Source organism: Macrobrachium rosenbergii, chromosome 29 (genome assembly GCF_040412425.1).
Source record: "Macrobrachium rosenbergii isolate ZJJX-2024 chromosome 29, ASM4041242v1, whole genome shotgun sequence".
NCBI lineage: Eukaryota > Metazoa > Arthropoda > Malacostraca > Decapoda > Palaemonidae > Macrobrachium > Macrobrachium rosenbergii.
Window position 1 is genome coordinate 12,964,490 of NC_089769.1, and position 19,210 is coordinate 12,983,699.

Genomic DNA, 19,210 nt, shown 5'->3' on the forward strand with positions numbered 1-19,210 from the left:
CATTAAGAGTATTAGACACCGAAAATCTAATGCACCATGTGATTCCTTCCTATTTGTTGGAATTATGATGGAAACCTAAATTTTTTGAAACACTAGGAATGATCATTATAACCTTCCTATAGAAAATTTTAGATACATATTTATTTTCAGTACTTGCTATTCATGAGAGTTATTGAAGTCACATTTCAAATATTAATATCTTGTGTGGGTATACCTGTATATGTATGTTCAGTATACATACATTTAGGTCGTGATTCAAGAGACGAGGCTTTGACACAATGTGGGAATTTGTTTTCCAAAATTTCTTCCTTTAACCACTTACTTTAAAGTCATTTGATTCCACTGTTGTTGCTCGGAGGATATTTGTGTCACAACAGGAAAATTTAAGCACCCAAAGGCGTATATTTTATGTGTTTCCCATTCCTGCTTTTTTTATTTTTAATTGCAAAGTAAATAATGTTGATAAACCTAGTATACGACGGAACAGGAGTGGTTGACATGTACATGTAACACAAATCCTGTTCATACTGATTTGCTGTGCTTTGTTTCGTTTTTACCTCTGAAAAGCCCGGAAGCAATACAAAAATAGATGTTAAGCCCCTCTCTCTTTTGATCTGAATTCAGTTTCAAAGTTATTGCCTTGGAAAATGGGATTATAGGTCTCTAAAACTTCAACAAAGCATTTTAAATGTAATATGAATTCTGGGATAGACTTTGATAACCTATTGTATAAGCATTTAACATCATTCCCATGAAAAAAAAAGACCTAGATAGCAGTCTGTTTCTTTCGGGTATCTTTCGAATTGCTGTCTTATATAAATATACCCTGTTTCGTAGTCATTTGACAATCTAGAGAAACAACGATTACCATATCATTGTTTTTATGTGACGTACAGGACTTGAAAACATGTTACCCAAATCATAAGGGTCGTGGAGATAGTGGCATGAAATATATTAATTAATTATTTTACGTCATTTTAATTTTGGTGCTAAGAAAATCAGACATATAATTTCATTCTCTATTCTTTTTAGGATGGCCTCGTCAAATCCAACATGGATAAACTTATGTGGTACGCCATGAATTCTCCGGGCAAGTTAGACCACATAGGTGATTATTTAGCCCATAGACTCCACAGAGACATCAACAGAAAGAAAACAGGTGAGAAGGAACATGTTAATCACATTACCAGACTTTGTTAAGTCATTAGTTTGCTCAGTCATAGCTTTTCTATATATTTCAACACAGAAAATATATTTGTATAGTCATATCTTTTTATTTGTAGTAAGAACTAATCTGTTATGCTTTGAAAATTATGGAAAATTGCTTTTTAAGTACTACATAGGCCAGTGAAGTCAAACGGTTATGTGTCTGAACTTTAATTTGCTTTTGATTTTATAATAAATCTGATTATTATACAGTTTATTAAGCTTAAATAAGTGTTTTATTCTTATTTTGAAACTTTTCTTTTATTTTCAGGGTATGTCATAATTTCCATGGACGCCCTTGACCAGTTACTGGTATCCTGCCATGCAAATAATCTCAATCTTTTCGTGGAGTCTTTCCTTAAGATGGTGCAAAATTTACTAGAATCGACAGAACCCACTTTGCAGCTCCGTGCCACTCAATCGGTTAGTATTGCGCGAAGGAGATTTTTCTGTGGAATTAAAGATGATTTTTGCTTCAGTAAAATATTTTCGGAGAACAAGCACTTGAGCATGATTTCCAAGAATACTGTACGCTGTTAATTATACAACTTCATAAGAAACATTCATTTTAGTAAGCAGAGTATCCAAGGACGTAGGACACTGAGCATACATTTAAAAAAAAACCATTCGGCTTATTACAATTTCAAATAAGCAGATCACACTGTACATTATTTCTTGAGAAATAGTTTATTATGCTCATTTTGAAAAATAGCAGTGTAGTATACTAAGTTTTTTCATATGCAGGCAGCATGTAAGGTTGACAGAAAAAAGGAAGATTTGGTTTGTAATGTTGATTTGGAGAAAATTAATTAACAGCTGAAAGATTGAGTTAACCTAATTAAAATCTGTTAAAAGTGATCAGAAGCTCATAACAACTGCAGTAAAATTAACTGCTTGTAAAAAACCTAGGGTGCAGGCGAAGTTTGTGAAAATGAAGCCACTATACGTACTGTATACTTTATTGCTCTAGAAGAGTTTTCTTTTGGAAGTTCTTACATTCATTGAAAAAAATTGTAGGTTTATATTCTTCCTCGGAGTTTTAAAATACTTTAAAGTAAATGCATGTAAGTACAGCACAATCCTTTTTGTAGCCAGACTAAATTGTTTGGAAAAAATTTAAATTGTACCGTCTGTTGTAAGCTTTCTTCCTGTAGTCATGATTTATCATAGTAATAGTAATTCCCTAGTATTTGCAGATATACAGATCAGCATAAGTTCATTAATCAGTATTGAGTACTGAAATTCAGATAGTGAAATTCAGTATTTTTACAATCCCACATGTAGTATAAGGGTGAAGTTTTGGCCACACTCATTCAGACTTTCAATTTGTATCTCTCTTAAACCTTTGGCAAGCAAAGTCAATACAGTACTTTAAATCACTATATGTAAGTACTTTTTATGAGGAGACTTGCAGGAATGGCGTCTCTATTACCTTAACAGCCTCAGAACTGAGGAGAGGGAGGAAAGTAGTTCATAGTTGCAAAGAAGCAACAAATCTCCTTTACACCTTTGGTACACCTTTGAACGTAGGGAAACAAGCTGTAGTGAAAAGAACTGAAGTTTTATTTTACGAACCTGTATTTACTCTTTGCAATGCTCAGAGACATGTAATTGTATATCTTTAGATCATTTAGTTGGAGAAATTAATGAATATACGGGACATATGCAGGTACTGTACAGTATTTTATTTTCGGCTTTAGAAACTTTTTTATATACAATATTTTCTTTACAGTTTGAGAAATTTGCGAACATACGAGAAGATACTCCATCTTACCATCGACGATATGACTTCCTAGTCAGCAAATTCTCATCTATGTGCTACTCAAATGATGATGATCCGATTACTAGAAAGCAATTACGAATAGCTGGCATCAAAGGCCTACAGGTGGGTTTACAACAAAAGTACCATATTACCATTTATTTCAAAATGCTCATTTAATGTTCTTTTTTCTTTTATTTCCTGTTTAGACTTTTGAGTCTCCTGCACTGATTTCATTTTTGTTTTATTATTGGATCACACATATTTCATTAGTACACTGTTCATTACACTAAACAGTAGTGTGTTTTAGTTTTCTGAAAAGAAAACTATTGTGCCGGCTTTGTCTGTATGTCTGCACTTTTTCTGTCCACCCCCAGATCTTAAAAACTGTTGAGGCTAGAGAGCTGCATATTGGGGTGTTGACCATCCACCTTCCAACCGTCAAATTTACCAAATTGTAGCCCTCTAGCCTCAGTAGTTTTATTTTATTTATGGTTTTAGTTAGCCATAATTATGCATCTGGCAACGATATAGGCCAAGCCACCACCGGGCCGTGGTTAAAGTTTCATGGGCCGTGGCTCATACAGCATTATACCGAGACCACCTAAAGATAGATCTGTTTTCGGTGACCTTGATTATATGTTGTAGCGGCTGGACAGAAAACTCGATTGCGCTGAAGAAACTTCGGCACATGTTTTACTTGTTTCTCGTGTCCATACCTGTTTCTTTCTTGTTCATATTCTCAGACTACCTCCCAGTGGAGTCTGTATTCTAATTTACCTCTAGGAATAGTATTAATGAAATTTTTATTGAATATATTCCAAGTCCTAGTGCTTAAAGTATTTGTTTACTATTTAGAAAAGTAGAATTTAATATTACTGTATGTAGGATATGTTAATATTGTTAATACAGGGTAATTCTAAAGTGTGTAATTATGTGATGTATTGTTATTTATTAAATATTATTATGTATTACAGGGAGTTGTACGTAAAACAGATTGGGACAACCTTGGTGAAAACATCTGGTTACCAACTCATATGGAAAAAATAGTTCCATCACTTTTATATAATATGCAAGGAAATGAACCTTATGTCAAGGTATGTTTATTTATGGTTTATACATAGGGTAAGAGAAATGTGTACAGGTAATAGGTTATACTGAAATATCCATTTACTGGCCTACAGGTGAAGTAAAAACCATTTGCCCTACTTGAATCTGTTACATTTACTGCATTTTGCTTCAGAGAAGTACAGCCCCTTCAATGAAGCTTTATTTAAAGCTGTATGGATCACTGTCGTGTATTATAGTGGTTTTGTTAGGTTATGTGCAATGATTTGTATGGTTTGTATTTCTTTTATATTTTATTATCCCTCGTTATGATATCAGGGCTCCTCTTGATGCTTCATATAACAGTATATGTACTGTACATACCCTCCTCCTATTTATAGGAAATGGGGCTTGTACTATTTGCCTGCTGTTAGTGAATAATAATAATAATAGCACCAGAGGGAAATCTTCCAAGGAGACTCATTATCACTGTTTGTAGTCTCCAAGATATCAGTGAAAATGGGCGTCATGAAAACAAAGAAAGGCGTCTAACTAGAAAGATATGGCATGGTCATTAATCACCTAATGTATATGGATGACATCAAGATATATATACAAAAGATATTAATAGTTTGGATTCCCTGTTACAGACAATCCAGAGGGTGACTTTTAAAGTGTGTAAATATGGAATTCAGCATTGATAAAATTTCAGTTGTAACTCTGGTAAAAGGAAATACTTCCAAGAGTTCAGGGCTCCAATTCCCTGATGAGAGAACCATCAAGAATACAGGAGAGACTGGTGGCAAATGTCTAGGAGTCATGGAGGCTGACAACATCAAACACCTGGAACTGAAAGTAAGCATCCGAATGGGACACTTTACCAGGATTAGGGTAATACTGTAGTCCAAACTCTATGGTGTAAACACTGTGAATGGAGTCAGTATGTAGGTTATTCCAGTAGTAAGATGTAGTGTAAAAATACTAGAGGACAAGTGAAAACCTAGAAAACATTGGCATAAAAATAAGAAGCAAGAGCAAGCGTGACAAAGCTCTACTTACCAAGAAGAAAAGGTGGAAGACAGATGGAAAGTGCTAAGGCCTGCATTAGCATCGAGAAAAGAACACTTGAGTAGTACCTTAATTACAGTGAAGATGAGTGGTTGATAACAGCTTGGAATGAAAAGTCTCTTCTCTGCCAACAAAAAACCTAACAAGTATAAAGAAAGGATTACAAGCCAGAGGATAGAGAAATGGGAGAACAAAAAATGAATGACCAGTGCAGAAGCAGGTGCGGGTTGTAGCTGGAGATGGTAGTTAGCTATGGCTGACTCTGGGGAGAGCTCATAAAGGAGGTTGAAGGCATGTTGATGGCAGTGCTACAAAATACAAAATGAAATAGATAGACAACTATTAACATCACCTATGTGCCCCACAAATGTGAACTGATTTTGGATACCATCAACTACACCATAAGTGAATGCCAAGCATTTGCTCAAAATGAACACAAAGGAAGACATGACACAGTTACAAAGACCTTACCTTGTGAAGCTCCAAAGAAAATAGCCTACCATGTACAGTACAGACAAGTGGTATACCCATATACAGTAAAATCACTGGAAAATTAAAAGAATTAAGTACCCAAGTACTGTGATGTAAGAAATGACCTTATGAAGACTCAAAGTCGTGTTAATCCCTAGTTGGGGTCCCTGTTTTTAATGAGCCTTTTCCAGGTGTTTCTATCTTGTGTCCTCCCTTCGCGTAATCCTTTGTCTCTCTTGTCATCTCAGATGCAGTCTGTACACCTTTTGACATCCTTTCCTTCTTGTCCCTCACTCTTCTGTTTCCATGATCTCTCATGCAACATGTCACTTATTATCTCCCTTCTTCAGTAGGTAAGCAAACCATCTCAGTATTGCCTCCTGGACTTTCTTTGATACTTCAGCAGCTTTTGCTGAGCTTCTGATGTATTCAGTTCTTTTACTATTGTAACCTAATCCAGGTAAATAAAGAAAAGATAAAAATGTACCAGATATAGAAAGGGGATTATGGCAAACTGAAGTGGAAGTAGTAACCTTGATCTTGGCAGTAATATGAGTAATCCTTTCCAGGAGGGACCTGGAAAGAATTGGATCCAAAGACCTCAGACTGGGCTTTTCCCTAGAAAAGTGTACTACTGGCCACATCAAGAATAAATAGGAGTGTTTGAATTCTAAGAAAATAGATACTGGGGTCTGATCCTCAGGAGATAGGTTGCAGCCTGAATCCAGACTTGGAGATACCAACCTAACTAGGTTTGAGAAAAAATTATATGGGAAAACAGTGCTGTACTGTATTTTGAATCAGTGTTTTATCTAATTTACTTATTATAATCATATTCTTTGAGAATACTGATTACTTCCATATTTGTAGCACATCGATTATGTGTCTGAACCATTAAGGTCACAAAAGTGAATGTTGTAAATTTCTAAAAGATTTAGAAATTTACAGTGTTTGCTGAAAGATATACAAATGTTTCAAATGCTTTATAAACTTTGTTACACTACATGATTTATAAATGTGTTAATGGTTACATTAAATTTGGTTCCTGTACTCTTTATAAATTTTGTACAGTAGTACACAAGTTTTCACATCATTAGCATTGTGCATAACATGCTGAGTACTTGGATTATTTATCACTTGTGCAGTACATGTAATGTATTGAAAGAATCAAGACTGGTTTTATGCATAATGTCAGTGTATGTATATAGCATCCCTTTCGTATATTACTGGACCAGACCATTTTGCACCACTCAAGGAGAGTGAGTAACAGTGAATCATATTGCATATATTTCTAGGGTACAACTGAGGTTGGAGATGTACCAGACAATCACCAGAATGATGGAGAAAAGGAACCTCATGAACTTGCGGAGATGTGTCTGAGAGAATTAGTATCACGTGCAACTTATGGAAAGATACACAATATAGTCAAGCCATTACTAATGTAAGTTATTTAATAAAGAATTGCTTTATTTGTTACTGTTGTTGAATACATAAGATTTTTGCATAGTATAAATTTAATACATTTTAAAATCAAAGTTTAAGTCATTATGGGATTAACCCTTAATGAACGGATCCCCTCGATAGAGGATCTAAAACAGGTTTTGGGTGGTGGACGGATCCCCTCTGAGGAGTATTAATATTATGCGCCATACAATTTGGCTGTTTTGAGTGGGAAAGAGTTTTCAGTACTTCAGTGGCCCATAAATGAATTGTGGCAACTAAAGAATTCAGCTCAGCTCAGTCATGGGCATCTCATGGAATTTAGTATTGTTCTTGCCTTGCAGGGGTAATGTCTTGCTCCTTTCTCTTCCATGAAGTCTTTTTATTTATTTGCTCATAAATATACCCAGGGATTGCTGTTGGTTTTAGGTCTTCTCTTTTATGATATCATGTCAGTTATAATTGTAATTTTGCAAAGAAATATTAGAAAAAACATTTATAAATCCAACAAAAGTTACTGTATTTCCCAATCTCAGTAAATTTATGTAAATATTTTACAACTTATCTGTTATGATATTGTGTGAGCTGTAATTATAATTTTACAAAATAAAGTAAAATAAATTATTAGTAAAAACATGTATAACTTGGTAAAATTTGCGAGTGTTTTGTGAAAGAGGCCCCACACAGGGTTGTAAAGAGTCACTTTCAACTTGCCTTGGAAGGTAGGGAAAATTTTTTAGAATTTTTTTTCTTACACCATGTGCATTTGCATATCTGCTTTCCATTGATATGTTTTTTCTTAAATTGGCCAACCTTAAGGTTTGCTTGGTCGGGGGGTTGCATGATATATAATTAACCCGTCCCTTAAGGGTTGCTGAATATGTTGCATGTGAATGAAATTCACTGCTTCAAATTAATCATATAAGCCAGCCAGTGACTGAAATATTTTTAGCTTCTTCATGCAAGCCTATGTTTAGAAACAGGCAGCTCAGGACCTTGTTTCATACTAAATTACTTTGTTTGCTTAGTCTGATCATCAGATGAAGTCAGCCCAAGGTGTAATGGACAAAAAAATTGGTTTTGAATTGTATGTTGAATTTTCCAAGGAGGTGAAATGTTACTGATATGGTACATTTAAATTCAGTGACATGGATTTAAGCTTCAATAAATTATTTTTTCATTTTAATGACATCATTGCATCATTTTCCAAATGCATTACATGTATATATTTTTCCTGCTGTTTACCGTTCATAAGTAATCTTGTGCACATAACAACAAACTAACCATTCTCTTATGTAGTCCTGATTCTGAGGTTGGAGGTGGTGACCATGCACCCACGTTTATTACAGGACAGGAATTTTGCCCTCATTAGGTGGGGATAGGGACCCCCTCAACAGTGTTGGTAGCTTTGCCTCCATTCGCCTGTTCCTTTCAGTATAACAGTTGCCTTTTATACCCAAAATTCTTTGGTTCAGAGTGATGGTCATACACCCCCATTTCTTAAAGGAAAAAAAAAATGCTTTCCTTGTGTCCACTTAAATATATAGTACTTTTTTATGTGTGTGAATATCTGGTGTGAAAAAAGGATTTTACTTGGAGGTGGAGATGGTGCTCAATCTAGTGCAAAGCTTATTTTGAATCAGGATTCATGTGATATTTGGTGATTGTTTAGTCATTAGTATTTTCAGTAAATATAAAAACCATTTCCTCTATAGCCATAATGCATTTGTTCAAAATGATGTTCATGCAGCCATGCTTAGAGCAAGATGTAGTTCTACTTAGTTGTTCTGATGTATTCTTCCTGTACAGTACAATGCATTTATCATGAAGCATTGCTGTCTTTTCAAAACCTCTTAACTCAGATATATTTTCAGAAAAATACAACGATGTATTTATTTAAGTGCAAATATTTGTTAATATTGGAAAGTAAGTCTTTATATTGGTATAAAAATATTTATTTTAGCAAAATGCATATTTATGTGAATACTTTAGAATGCATTATCTTTTATTAGTGACATTAGTTAATGAAGTGTTTATATTGCTGAAGAAAACATTTTATAATTTTTAACTTCTGTTAATCTTTAAATATGATTGTTGATATTTGTCTCAGATGATTGATAGTGTTCTCTTACTATCCAACAGACACTTGGATCAGCAGAATTTGTGGGTCAGCAACAGTTTTGCAGTACAAACATTCAAGATTCTGATGTTTTCTATACAGGTAAAGAAGACATATTTTCTTTGTTATATCAGCTATGGTATTTGCCTTTTTGTCTATATGCTGTGATACTGATAGAAACAAAATTCTTCTTTGTTGCATTATGAGAGTGCAGCATTGTTAATGACCTTTCACTGGTCCCAATCTGTATGTATGGGAAGAATTTACTTCCTTAGTAAAAGCATATGTAACTTTCAAAACAGACAAGCATAAAAAAATTATTTCCTCTTATTCGATAGCACATAGTATCCACAAGCTTCTGAGTAAGCAAGGAATGCAAAGAATCCCAAACACATAAAAACTTTCATAAAAGAAGTTCTGTTAAAGTGAGTACATTGATAGTGGGAACAATTGTAGAAAAGAGTAGGGAAAAGAAGCTGACAAGATGAACAGCGAACTTATGCCATGCACTGGAGGTTAGGTACACAGTAACAGAAGTACAACAATTAGTAGTAATATAGCAGACTACTGATTCTGGTAGGGTGCAAGACAAGTTAAAATGGATTTGCCATACTAGTCCCAATTGAAATGTTGCAAGATATGATAGAAATAGTGTGAATAAATGCAAGGACCATGCATATTAAGGTCAACCTAGGAAACAAGGTAAGGTGTTCTCAGTACAGTATAAAGTTCACTAAAAAAAAAAAAAGTAGACCAGAAGAATAAGAATTGTGGGTAAAGTAATCAGATACTGTACAATGATGTGTTACATATTCAGTAGAGGGATGTTGGAACAGTCAGAATTGGTTTTTAAGTGATAAAAGGATAGAGCTTTAGAGAGAGAACTGTGAATGAGAAGCAGTACTGGAATTTTGCCAAGCCTAAGGAATAATGATGTTAAACACAATGTTTAAGAAGCCAAAAGATAATTTAATAACATAAATGTTGGGAAGTCTATAACACAGTTTTGATTTTATTATGGTGAGAAACAGATGACCTCAAAGAAAATTATTGCACTCTTATTCCAGTCAAAGCATTTAATATGTATACCTAGATAGGCAGATGCAGCAGTGTGTGGGACATAACGTCATCCACCCCACCTCCTTCTACTCAGTGGTCATATAGATTAGAAATCTTGTTATACAAAATTATGTCTCTGTTTCACAAATGTTATAGTGATCTTGCCAGAAATAGAGAAATCATAAGCATTGTGCTGTGTCAGGTCAACAAATGGAATGCTGACTTTATGGAGGGATGCACTTCTAACATATTGAGTATGAATACATGTGTTTGTTTTAGTAATGTTGAATTACATTGCAGTACAGCAATAGCAGAAGCAGGAACCTGCTGACTATTTGCATTATCTTGAAATTGATAAAGAGATTAATTTTTTCTTTTTTCTTTCCTGTTTTATGATTAATTTTGCCGTTAAAACATAAATTATTTAATATGTTCTACTTTTTTAACAGGCTCAGTACAGCATTACTGTAATTGAATTGCTTATGGCACATCTTAATGAGAGAAGTTCTGAGTCACCTCAAATACGAACAGGCATAGCGGATGTGTTGTCAAAAGTCATACCAATTGCTGCTGGTGAATGTATAGGTAAGTTTTTGTATACTACCATTCTTAATTTGTTTTCATTTGTGCACATGTATAACTATCAGACTAAAAAGTGTTTAATAGCATTCTATGTACCTTGATGTGTAGTTTATTTACAGTAGGAGATAGACATTGTTGTTAAAAATTATGCTTAGTAAAATACAGTGCTACTGTAGAGACATTACATGATATTTTAACTGAAGCTGTGTTCTTTCATCATATGAGAAGCTTGTTTCCCAGGAGCTTCAATTAGGATTACATATGCTCTTGTAATGTTTGACACTTGTTTTGTATAATGTTTTACTTTTGTTTTCTCGCTTAAAAAAAGGAATTTATTATGAAACAGCATTTATTCTACCCATTTTTTTATGTATTGTGTAATGAGAAAGCAAATGATTATTTGTTTTCCAGGAATTTTATGAAATGACTATTCTTTTTATGCTTATCTTAGTGTAAGAGTATTTAATTGATAGCAAGAAAAATTGGCACATATACAGTAGGAGTTTTTGAATTCCATAGTAAAATAATAAAACCAAATATCATATACAATAATCACTTTTCTTTTCACTTCAGGTCCATCTGTGATAGAAATCATCAACTCTCTCTTGGAGCATATTCGATCATCTGTTGTAGGTGTTCTTAATGGGAAAGAGGGATCTGCTGAAAAGGTTTATCAAGAGACCCTAATCCATGCTCTTGGAGAATATGCAAATCATTTGCCCGACTACCAGAAGATCGACTCCATGGTGTTTATTCTTAATAAGGTATGAGGATATTGGAGAGCAATGTACTGTAAGGCTTGCTGCCTATTAAATAAGAATATTAGTGGAAACTTAGCACTATGTTGTACATTAATGTTCCGTGCACACAGGAGTTTTTTCTTTGCAGATCAGTTTATTTTATTTAGAAATTTGTTGGATTTCCATTTAAATGTGGATCAGATTTGTGAATTTTATTGAAAAGAGCATATATTGTATATGTAATAAAAAAACAAAGAAATCTATACTTTATGTATTGTATGTGATGTTAACTAATCTAGTAACAGAAGCACTTCTTTGTTAGTGCACAAACTAAGCTTGTTCTTAAATAAGCTTATAGCTTCATTTTAGAGAAGAAAACCTGACTAGTAAGAGGTAAAGAATACCCTGCTCTTAAATAGAGTAAGACTCATCTCCCTCTCCCTATTTACTATAAAACTTTAGTACCTCACACCCCAATTTCTTGTCACATCATGCCCAAGTTTAGGAAAGGTTCTGGTCTTGATGGTTTCCAGTACTACATGTACAAATGGTGCCAGTCAGAATGGATCCTCATAAGATTTGCTCACAGTCTAGGGAAACCAGTGCAGTACAGTATATGATTTGTGTTACATGTGCCAGTCTTGCCCGATATCACAATGGTTGGCCTTGGGTGGCAGATATTCATTCAAAGACTGCTCAAGAGGAATGCAGGCAATGATAAAAGTACTGTTTGTGGTATCTCCTCCAACTTCTCAGCCTGATTGTTTTTCCTGATTTCCCCACCCCAGCCTTCAAGCTGCTTAGAGCTTTAGAACCAAGTTTCACTCCTCAAAAAGCATGGCTTGCTTGCTTATTCCTTCTTCCTTTACTCAACCATTAATGGTTCTTCTGGTACTGCTGTTGTTCTCCCATTTCTTTTCCTGCACATCTGAATTACTTCCATATTATTGTTCCTTCATCTCTTGCTGCTTCTCCACACCTCAAGTCTCTCTCTCTCTCTCTCTCTCTCTCTCTCTCTCTCTCTCTCTCTCTCTCTCTCTCTCTCTCTCTCTCTCTCTCTCTCTCTCTTGCCTGTCTATATTTCTTCTTGGTATGTCCCCCCACACCACCCTCAAGTCTTAATGTTTGCACACTGAACAAGATTTGATCGGTACTATACTTTGTACTTCATTGCCATTCAAGTTCTAGTTGCAGTGACTTCAGATTTTGGCAGAGTTGCTCTCTCATGTTCCTTGCAAAACTCTTTTGAAGGAAAAAAAGCTTTTGAAAAAGCAATAGCCCCTGGAGCTATAGGAGATATGAGATCGCCTTCTCATCTTGTAGGAAATCTCACCTATGTATAGGCCAATGAACCAGAACTTTCCTGATCTCCCATCCTCGCTGCTTGCTATACCTCCAACCATACTGTTTGTTATATCTTCATCTATTCCACTGTCGTCAATGTTGACTGAACCCACACTCATGACAAGAATAATTTTTCTTGTTACCCAGAAGAGCTATGTGAAAAGGACTCACACCAAGGAAATTCCCTTCCATTCCATTAAGATCTTAGTTTTACTTCCTCTAGAAGGAACCTTCACTTCCTTCTACCTCCAGTAATGAGATGCTGTACATGAAGGAACCTTTACCATCCTTGAACTTCGATTGTTTTCCTGAATTTCCCAGGTCATAGAATGGTCTGGCCCATTAGCCAGCCTCCCATAGACATTTCCTCTTTGACCCAGATGATATGGTTTTGTCCTCATCCTACCTGGCCTTATTCAATTTTTTGTGGACTAAAGCAGCAAAGGGGGTTTCCTCTGACTTTGCTGTGTGGTGGGTTCCTTTTCATCCAAGAAACTCCTTCCTAGTCAAATAACCTAAACTCCCTTGTAATCCTCATGCTGTACTTAAGACTATACAGTCTTTAGCTGATTTTATTCCTTGTTACCTGTCATCCTGGACCACGTTCCACTAAGTATGCTGTTTATTTAAGGGACAAAAATGTTTTTAGGTAACCTTGCCTTGATAGTTGGGGTTGAGAAACCCAAGCTGTGTTTTCTAATTTTTTAATCTGTCAGTTCTCTCTCGGTACTCCAGTCTAGATCTGCTCTTTGATCTCTAAACTCTTTTTCGTTATAAGATCTGTAAAAAAGGGAAACAGAAAAAATTGAATAATATTCCCATTAGCACCTCACAATTCAATTAATCCAGTCACCTGACAAAACCCCCACCAACATTAACTTTGCATATACTTTGCTTATGGATGATTTCAGTTAGCCTTACATAGGCATTGGGAATGCCATAGTGATTCTGTCCAAAACCTTCTCATAATCAACAGAAACCATCAAAAGGTGATGTTAAAATTCCATACATGAATACAGATATTTGATCTGTACAACTCTTGCTTTCTCTAAAACCAGCTTGTTCATCTCTGAACATTTAGTGTTAGTTTTTATAAAGTGCAATCAGTGGAGATTGTTACAGAAAAGTGACTTTCCTTATGGACCTAATATAATACACTGAAAACTGTATGCCAGACAATCTGATGTGCAAGGTTAGTTCAAAAGAAGTACAAATAGCAGAAGGATAGGCTATATCTAATGTGCCAGCAAGGAGCAAGAACAGTTATAAAATGGGTAAGGATAAAGGAAAGTTTTAATAGATACGATAAAGGAAAATTTTAATAGACACGTTAACATGTGCCTTAACAACAGTGTTAAGACCTTACTTATATACCAGTGGACTCATGATGATTATTTCTATCAGAGTTGTAACCTTGAAGCAAAGCAACTAAGTGTAGACTGATAAAAGGTGGTATGGTGACTTAGGTTTAATGGATGATAACAGAATGTTGTATGCTCAGTACTTAATTTATTGTGAACATGATCATGGGAGTCATTTTAGTCACTGCATTTCATTTGAAACCCTAGGAAAAATAATTCTTATATTGTGAAATAATGGATATATGTATAGCATTATAGATATTTCACAAACCCAAGTTTAAAATTGACCTTTTTATTGCACTATTTTTGGTCTGAAAATTTGCCTGATGTTTGAGAGAATTTTAACTCCTGTCATACCAATGGGGAGATGGGTATAAGATTGGGTGATAAAATAGAAGACACTGAATAGTAATATGAACTAATTAGAGCACCATTAGCGATATTGGTCAGAGTAAATATATGGAAATTTAATATTTTTCTATTTGTCAACACCTGTTCTGATTATTTTCAGGTCCCTGGTAGTGACAGAGTTGATGATGGTGAATCACCACGCCCTGAGGCAGAAGTCAAGTTACAGCATTTACTTTTGAAATCTCTTTTGAAGGTTAGTCATTTTTAACTATTCTTGATGTTGCCATTTTTATAGCATATTTGCCATGATTTGATTAAGTATTATTGAGGATCAGACTTTTGATTTATATTGTCTGTAAAAACTGGTGACAATTCCTTTATTATTTGTCAGGTCCTCCTTTCAATCAATCTTCAGGGCATTTAAAGACTGTTTAAAAAGGCTTATGATGTTTGTGATTGTCTCATATCTGGGTACAATAATATTTTCAAATGTATCTCAGTCTTAATGGAAGCCTCCCTTAACTTGAAATTAAAATTATTATTATTACTTGTTTACTTTGTAAGGCTCTTCAGTTGTTTTAAACTTTTACAAGTTATGAGCAGCTTTTTTTTTTTCTTGAATAAAAATTAACACACTATATTGTTTCAGGTGGGAACAAAATACACAACAGCTCAATATTCTACCACATTTGCCCAGTCATTCTTGGTAAGATTGATGCGATTGTCAGTATCAAGTAATGCAGATGTGCGGCTTATTGTCCAACAGATCCTACACACTTTGATAGATCGTCATCAGAATACTGACAAACTAATGAAACCAACGTAAGTTACGCATTTACCAAGTGTATTATTTTGTTTTTGAATTTAAACATAAAAATACAAATTTTTAAATTCTTTTTAAAAAAACAACTAAAATCAGTGTGGATCAGTTAATATTCTTACTGCAAAAACACTACAATTTTGAAAACAGCGTTAGCCATCTCGTTTTGAAAAAGAATTTTTTTATTATAATCTAAAAATTTTACTTTATCTATACAGAAAACCCACATTTCACTATCCCTATACAGGAAACCAACATTTTTATCTCAATACAGTTCATATTTCATTGAAACTGCAGGTAGTCCAGAGAACTCGCTTCCTTCAAAGGCTTCCAAACTACACAAGACCAATATAAGCATTGCAGAGGATTTTGATTATGATCCTTTAACATTTACTCTCTGGATTTTTCAGCCCCTTGCATTTTTTCCAAATCTTTACTTTAGATTCCATTCAGTTTAGACATTTGTACTTCAATCTTGTTTTCATTAAAGAATACATTCTATAATGCCTTCCCTGCTGTAAATATTATCATTATCTACACCATATATCAAATGATTCTTAATACAGTACATGTTAGGAAAGAAGGAAAGAAAGTCCCTCTTGCTAAGACAGAAGTTGGTTCCCAAAAACTACCTGCAGATGGTGCTGTGCCTCCTCACTCAATGATCTGATTAAACTACCTTATACAATCATCTGGTTATTGTGGAAGGCCTATATTGATGTATTCTAATAATTTCAAGAGTTCATTTTTTTTTGTTAGAAATTTTCTAGATGGGTATACCAAGGATAATGGATGAAAGTGAAATGGATTACTGTATTCAGTTTTTCTTAATGAGGGACTTAAGTGTTTATAAGGGGAAGCTGGGGAATTACAATAATAGTAAGACTTATGCCATTTTAGTTTTGCCAGACATTTATACAGTATACTCACAAATCTCCTCAGGCTGGAATTGACCAAACTCGGACTGACCATAGGAAAACCTGTAAGACCAGATGTTAACTTCTGGAAGAAGTCTGGAAATGAGCTGCTGTTATCTATTCAAGAGAACTGTGAGTTTGCTAACAATAGACTCGCCAATATTGAAGCAATATATGCAACACTTATGCTCCTTGTCACAGAAATACGTTGTGATGATGTCATTGTGGACATTCTGCGAGTTCTGTTCTACATACAGGTAAGTTTATTATTTTAAAATGGTTTGGTGCTTCAATTAATATTGCATGTATCTATACCAATAAGGTGACTCTAATTTTTTAGGAGAACTCCTGATGTAATTTGATAAAAATAAAAAAAAATTCAAGATCAAATGTCCCTGGTGAGGAGTGCTCGTTCAAGGAGTGCCTCAAATGAGTACTACAAGCAATGTTAAAGGTACTTTGCAACATCCCTTTAGCTCCCAACTGCTTTTCCTTCTTTTTCATATCCCACTCAGCAGTCTATATAAGTCTTTTTCATTCTAATTATTTTTGTATTCATCAAGGAACATATCCTTCAGGTCAAACGTAAGGGTAGAATTTTGACTTGTTATCTAGTTGGAGGTACAAAATCATACATGCTATATTTAGTGATTTATGATTGTTTATAAATAAAATTTGTTGTTTTTATTTACTGGACATGCAATGAATTGTATTGCTGCAGGAAAATGTAATGGTAAAATTTTGGGATAGTTAATTCTTTATATAAATAAATTCAGACAGTAGTACTGTAACAGTGCTGAATGGTGAATGCTTTATTTGCATGTCTGAAATAACTATTAGTTACCCTATCTATTTTGCTGGTGGCTTTTCATTATTACAAACATTTTTTTATTATACAGTTTTTTAACCAGAAACATTCATTACAACAAAACAGTATTTGCATCTTGTACTGCACCCAGAAATATAGGTGAGGATTAGTGATTTTTGTTATTTTAAATTCAAAACTCATTTGCTGATTTGTAAGTTAACTTGATATATATTAGTTCTGGTTGGTAACAAGAACTTGGGTTGATTTATGACCCTTAAGCCAATCCTAAGCCAAGACACATGTATGAGTATGTCAGTCAATCAGAGCAAATGAGACTCCTAAATTTGTAATAATAATGTGTGAACTGGATGAAAAATCTTAAATTCACTGACAGTAGGCACTGTGAATGTGAGAAATGTCTGGGTTAGTAATGGAGTGGAGTAGGTGCAGGCAAGAAAATAATTAAATTTAAGCTGTGTGTAAGAAGTTAAATAAAGTACAGTGGAACAAGTACAAAATCTGTTGGTAGCAAAATAAAGAAATAGTTTCTTTTCAAATGGAAGTGTTTTGAGACATTGAAGAGGCAAAGTGATAAGTATAACTGACATGTCATTATAGGAAACCTGGAGCCTGTTCTCAGTATACCCACAGCAAGTCAGAAGACCAGAAGATAAAAACAAAAATGTCAGGAAAGCTGTCAGATGTAGTACCATAACTTCCACAGGCAGAAGGTATGCTAGTGGAAGTTAACTTGAACTGACTTGCCAGAGCAGATAGTTGGTTTTGAAGCCAATAGTGAGAAACAGGCATTGGATATTGAAGGATATTGAATACATTGTTTAAGAGCCCTGAAGGGTTGTTAACCTAAATGAAGTGGAGAAGCTACAACTGCATTCTGAAAAAGAAAGAAGGGTGTTTTACCAGGTAAGACATGCTTAACAGAGCATAAATTGGTGTGCTTTGACCTGATAGCGAGAAAAAAAAGGGGAAGAAAAAGCAAGCTGACTAAAGAATAAAAATGTGAAAAAGGAGAAATAAAGATGTTGCAAAGGATTGTAAGTTTCATCATACACAAAAATAAAAAATATGGATTAAAGACACTCCAGAGTAATATTCAATCGGTTATAATTAGCTAGAGAACTGGTTATTGAAGAGAAGATCATACCGTAAGGAAATGTAAAGATGATGGTACTAGAGGAACAGGAAGAGAGTATTAACCCAGTAATATGCAGATGGAATGGTTAATGTGCTCACTTATAATTAAAACTGTAGAAGTTATAAAAGTATGGAAGACAGTGGGAAAAAAAAAAAAAACATTTTTAAAAAATTTCCAGCCGTGAAAACCATTCACTGAGGCTCTTTAACAATCAATTAGATGGCTGTTGTGAAGCAAAAGGTACCAGAAAGACCACTGCTAGCATTGTATCATGACAAGATCGTAAGTGAGGACATTGTCAGTATGCTCTAAAAATTCAGATAGAAGATTGGTGCCCAACAAGGACCATTACTGAGTCCTTACTATTTACTGTAATAACCAAGGAATCTACAAAGTTGTGTGTGATTGCTTTAAGAGGATTTATTCAGATGATCTGATGTTATCAGGAGAATTAGAGGAAGAGTTATTAGAAAGATTTAAAAGACGGGAGAGTGAAAATGGAGAATAAATGACTGAAAAGCAAGGAAAGCAAAACCAAGGTTGTGTAACAATAAAGGAAGCAAAGGAAAAGTTAAGTCTGTAAAATGGACATGGTGTAGGAATGCCATATTGTACAGCATTCCAAAGATAAAAGATAGTCACAGCAGGTGTTTAGTACTGAGAAGTTTTAATGGAGAAAGGGATTTTTTATTTCCAGCATGTACAAGAAGAGCTAATAGTGAAGAAATGGTGGAGATGGGTTATGTTATGGTACAGAGGTATCTCGTAGAAGGGTTTGAACATTTGTGTTGCGTAGATGACATGCTAATCTGTGAGGCAAAACTTAAAGAGGCAGCAAAAAATAAGAAAAAGCAACAACATATTTAATAGTAGAAATAGACCGTTGACTGTGAATAAGAGTATCTTAACAGAAAACAGAGTAGGTACTCAGCAGGTATTGGCATTTACAAAGAAACTAAAAC

General features: G+C 34.5%; 1 protein-coding gene across 5 annotated transcripts in view; it reads left to right on the forward strand.

Moving 5' to 3' along the window:
• stmA (Protein EFR3 homolog stmA) overlaps positions 1–19,210 on the forward strand; it is a 170,961-nt gene that overhangs the window by 141,552 nt on the left and 10,199 nt on the right. For all 5 annotated transcript variants that reach the window (XM_067131056.1, XM_067131057.1, XM_067131054.1 and 2 more), the window contains 11 exons: positions 1,033–1,159; positions 1,478–1,629; positions 2,939–3,091; positions 3,943–4,062; positions 6,847–6,992; positions 9,134–9,212; positions 10,619–10,754; positions 11,325–11,515; positions 14,708–14,800; positions 15,197–15,369; positions 16,310–16,541. In XM_067131056.1, coding sequence (XP_066987157.1) covers positions 1,033–1,159; positions 1,478–1,629; positions 2,939–3,091; positions 3,943–4,062; positions 6,847–6,992; positions 9,134–9,212; positions 10,619–10,754; positions 11,325–11,515; positions 14,708–14,800; positions 15,197–15,369; positions 16,310–16,541 — 1,602 coding nt within the window. The remainder of the gene's footprint in view (positions 1–1,032; positions 1,160–1,477; positions 1,630–2,938; positions 3,092–3,942; positions 4,063–6,846; positions 6,993–9,133; positions 9,213–10,618; positions 10,755–11,324; positions 11,516–14,707; positions 14,801–15,196; positions 15,370–16,309; positions 16,542–19,210) is intronic.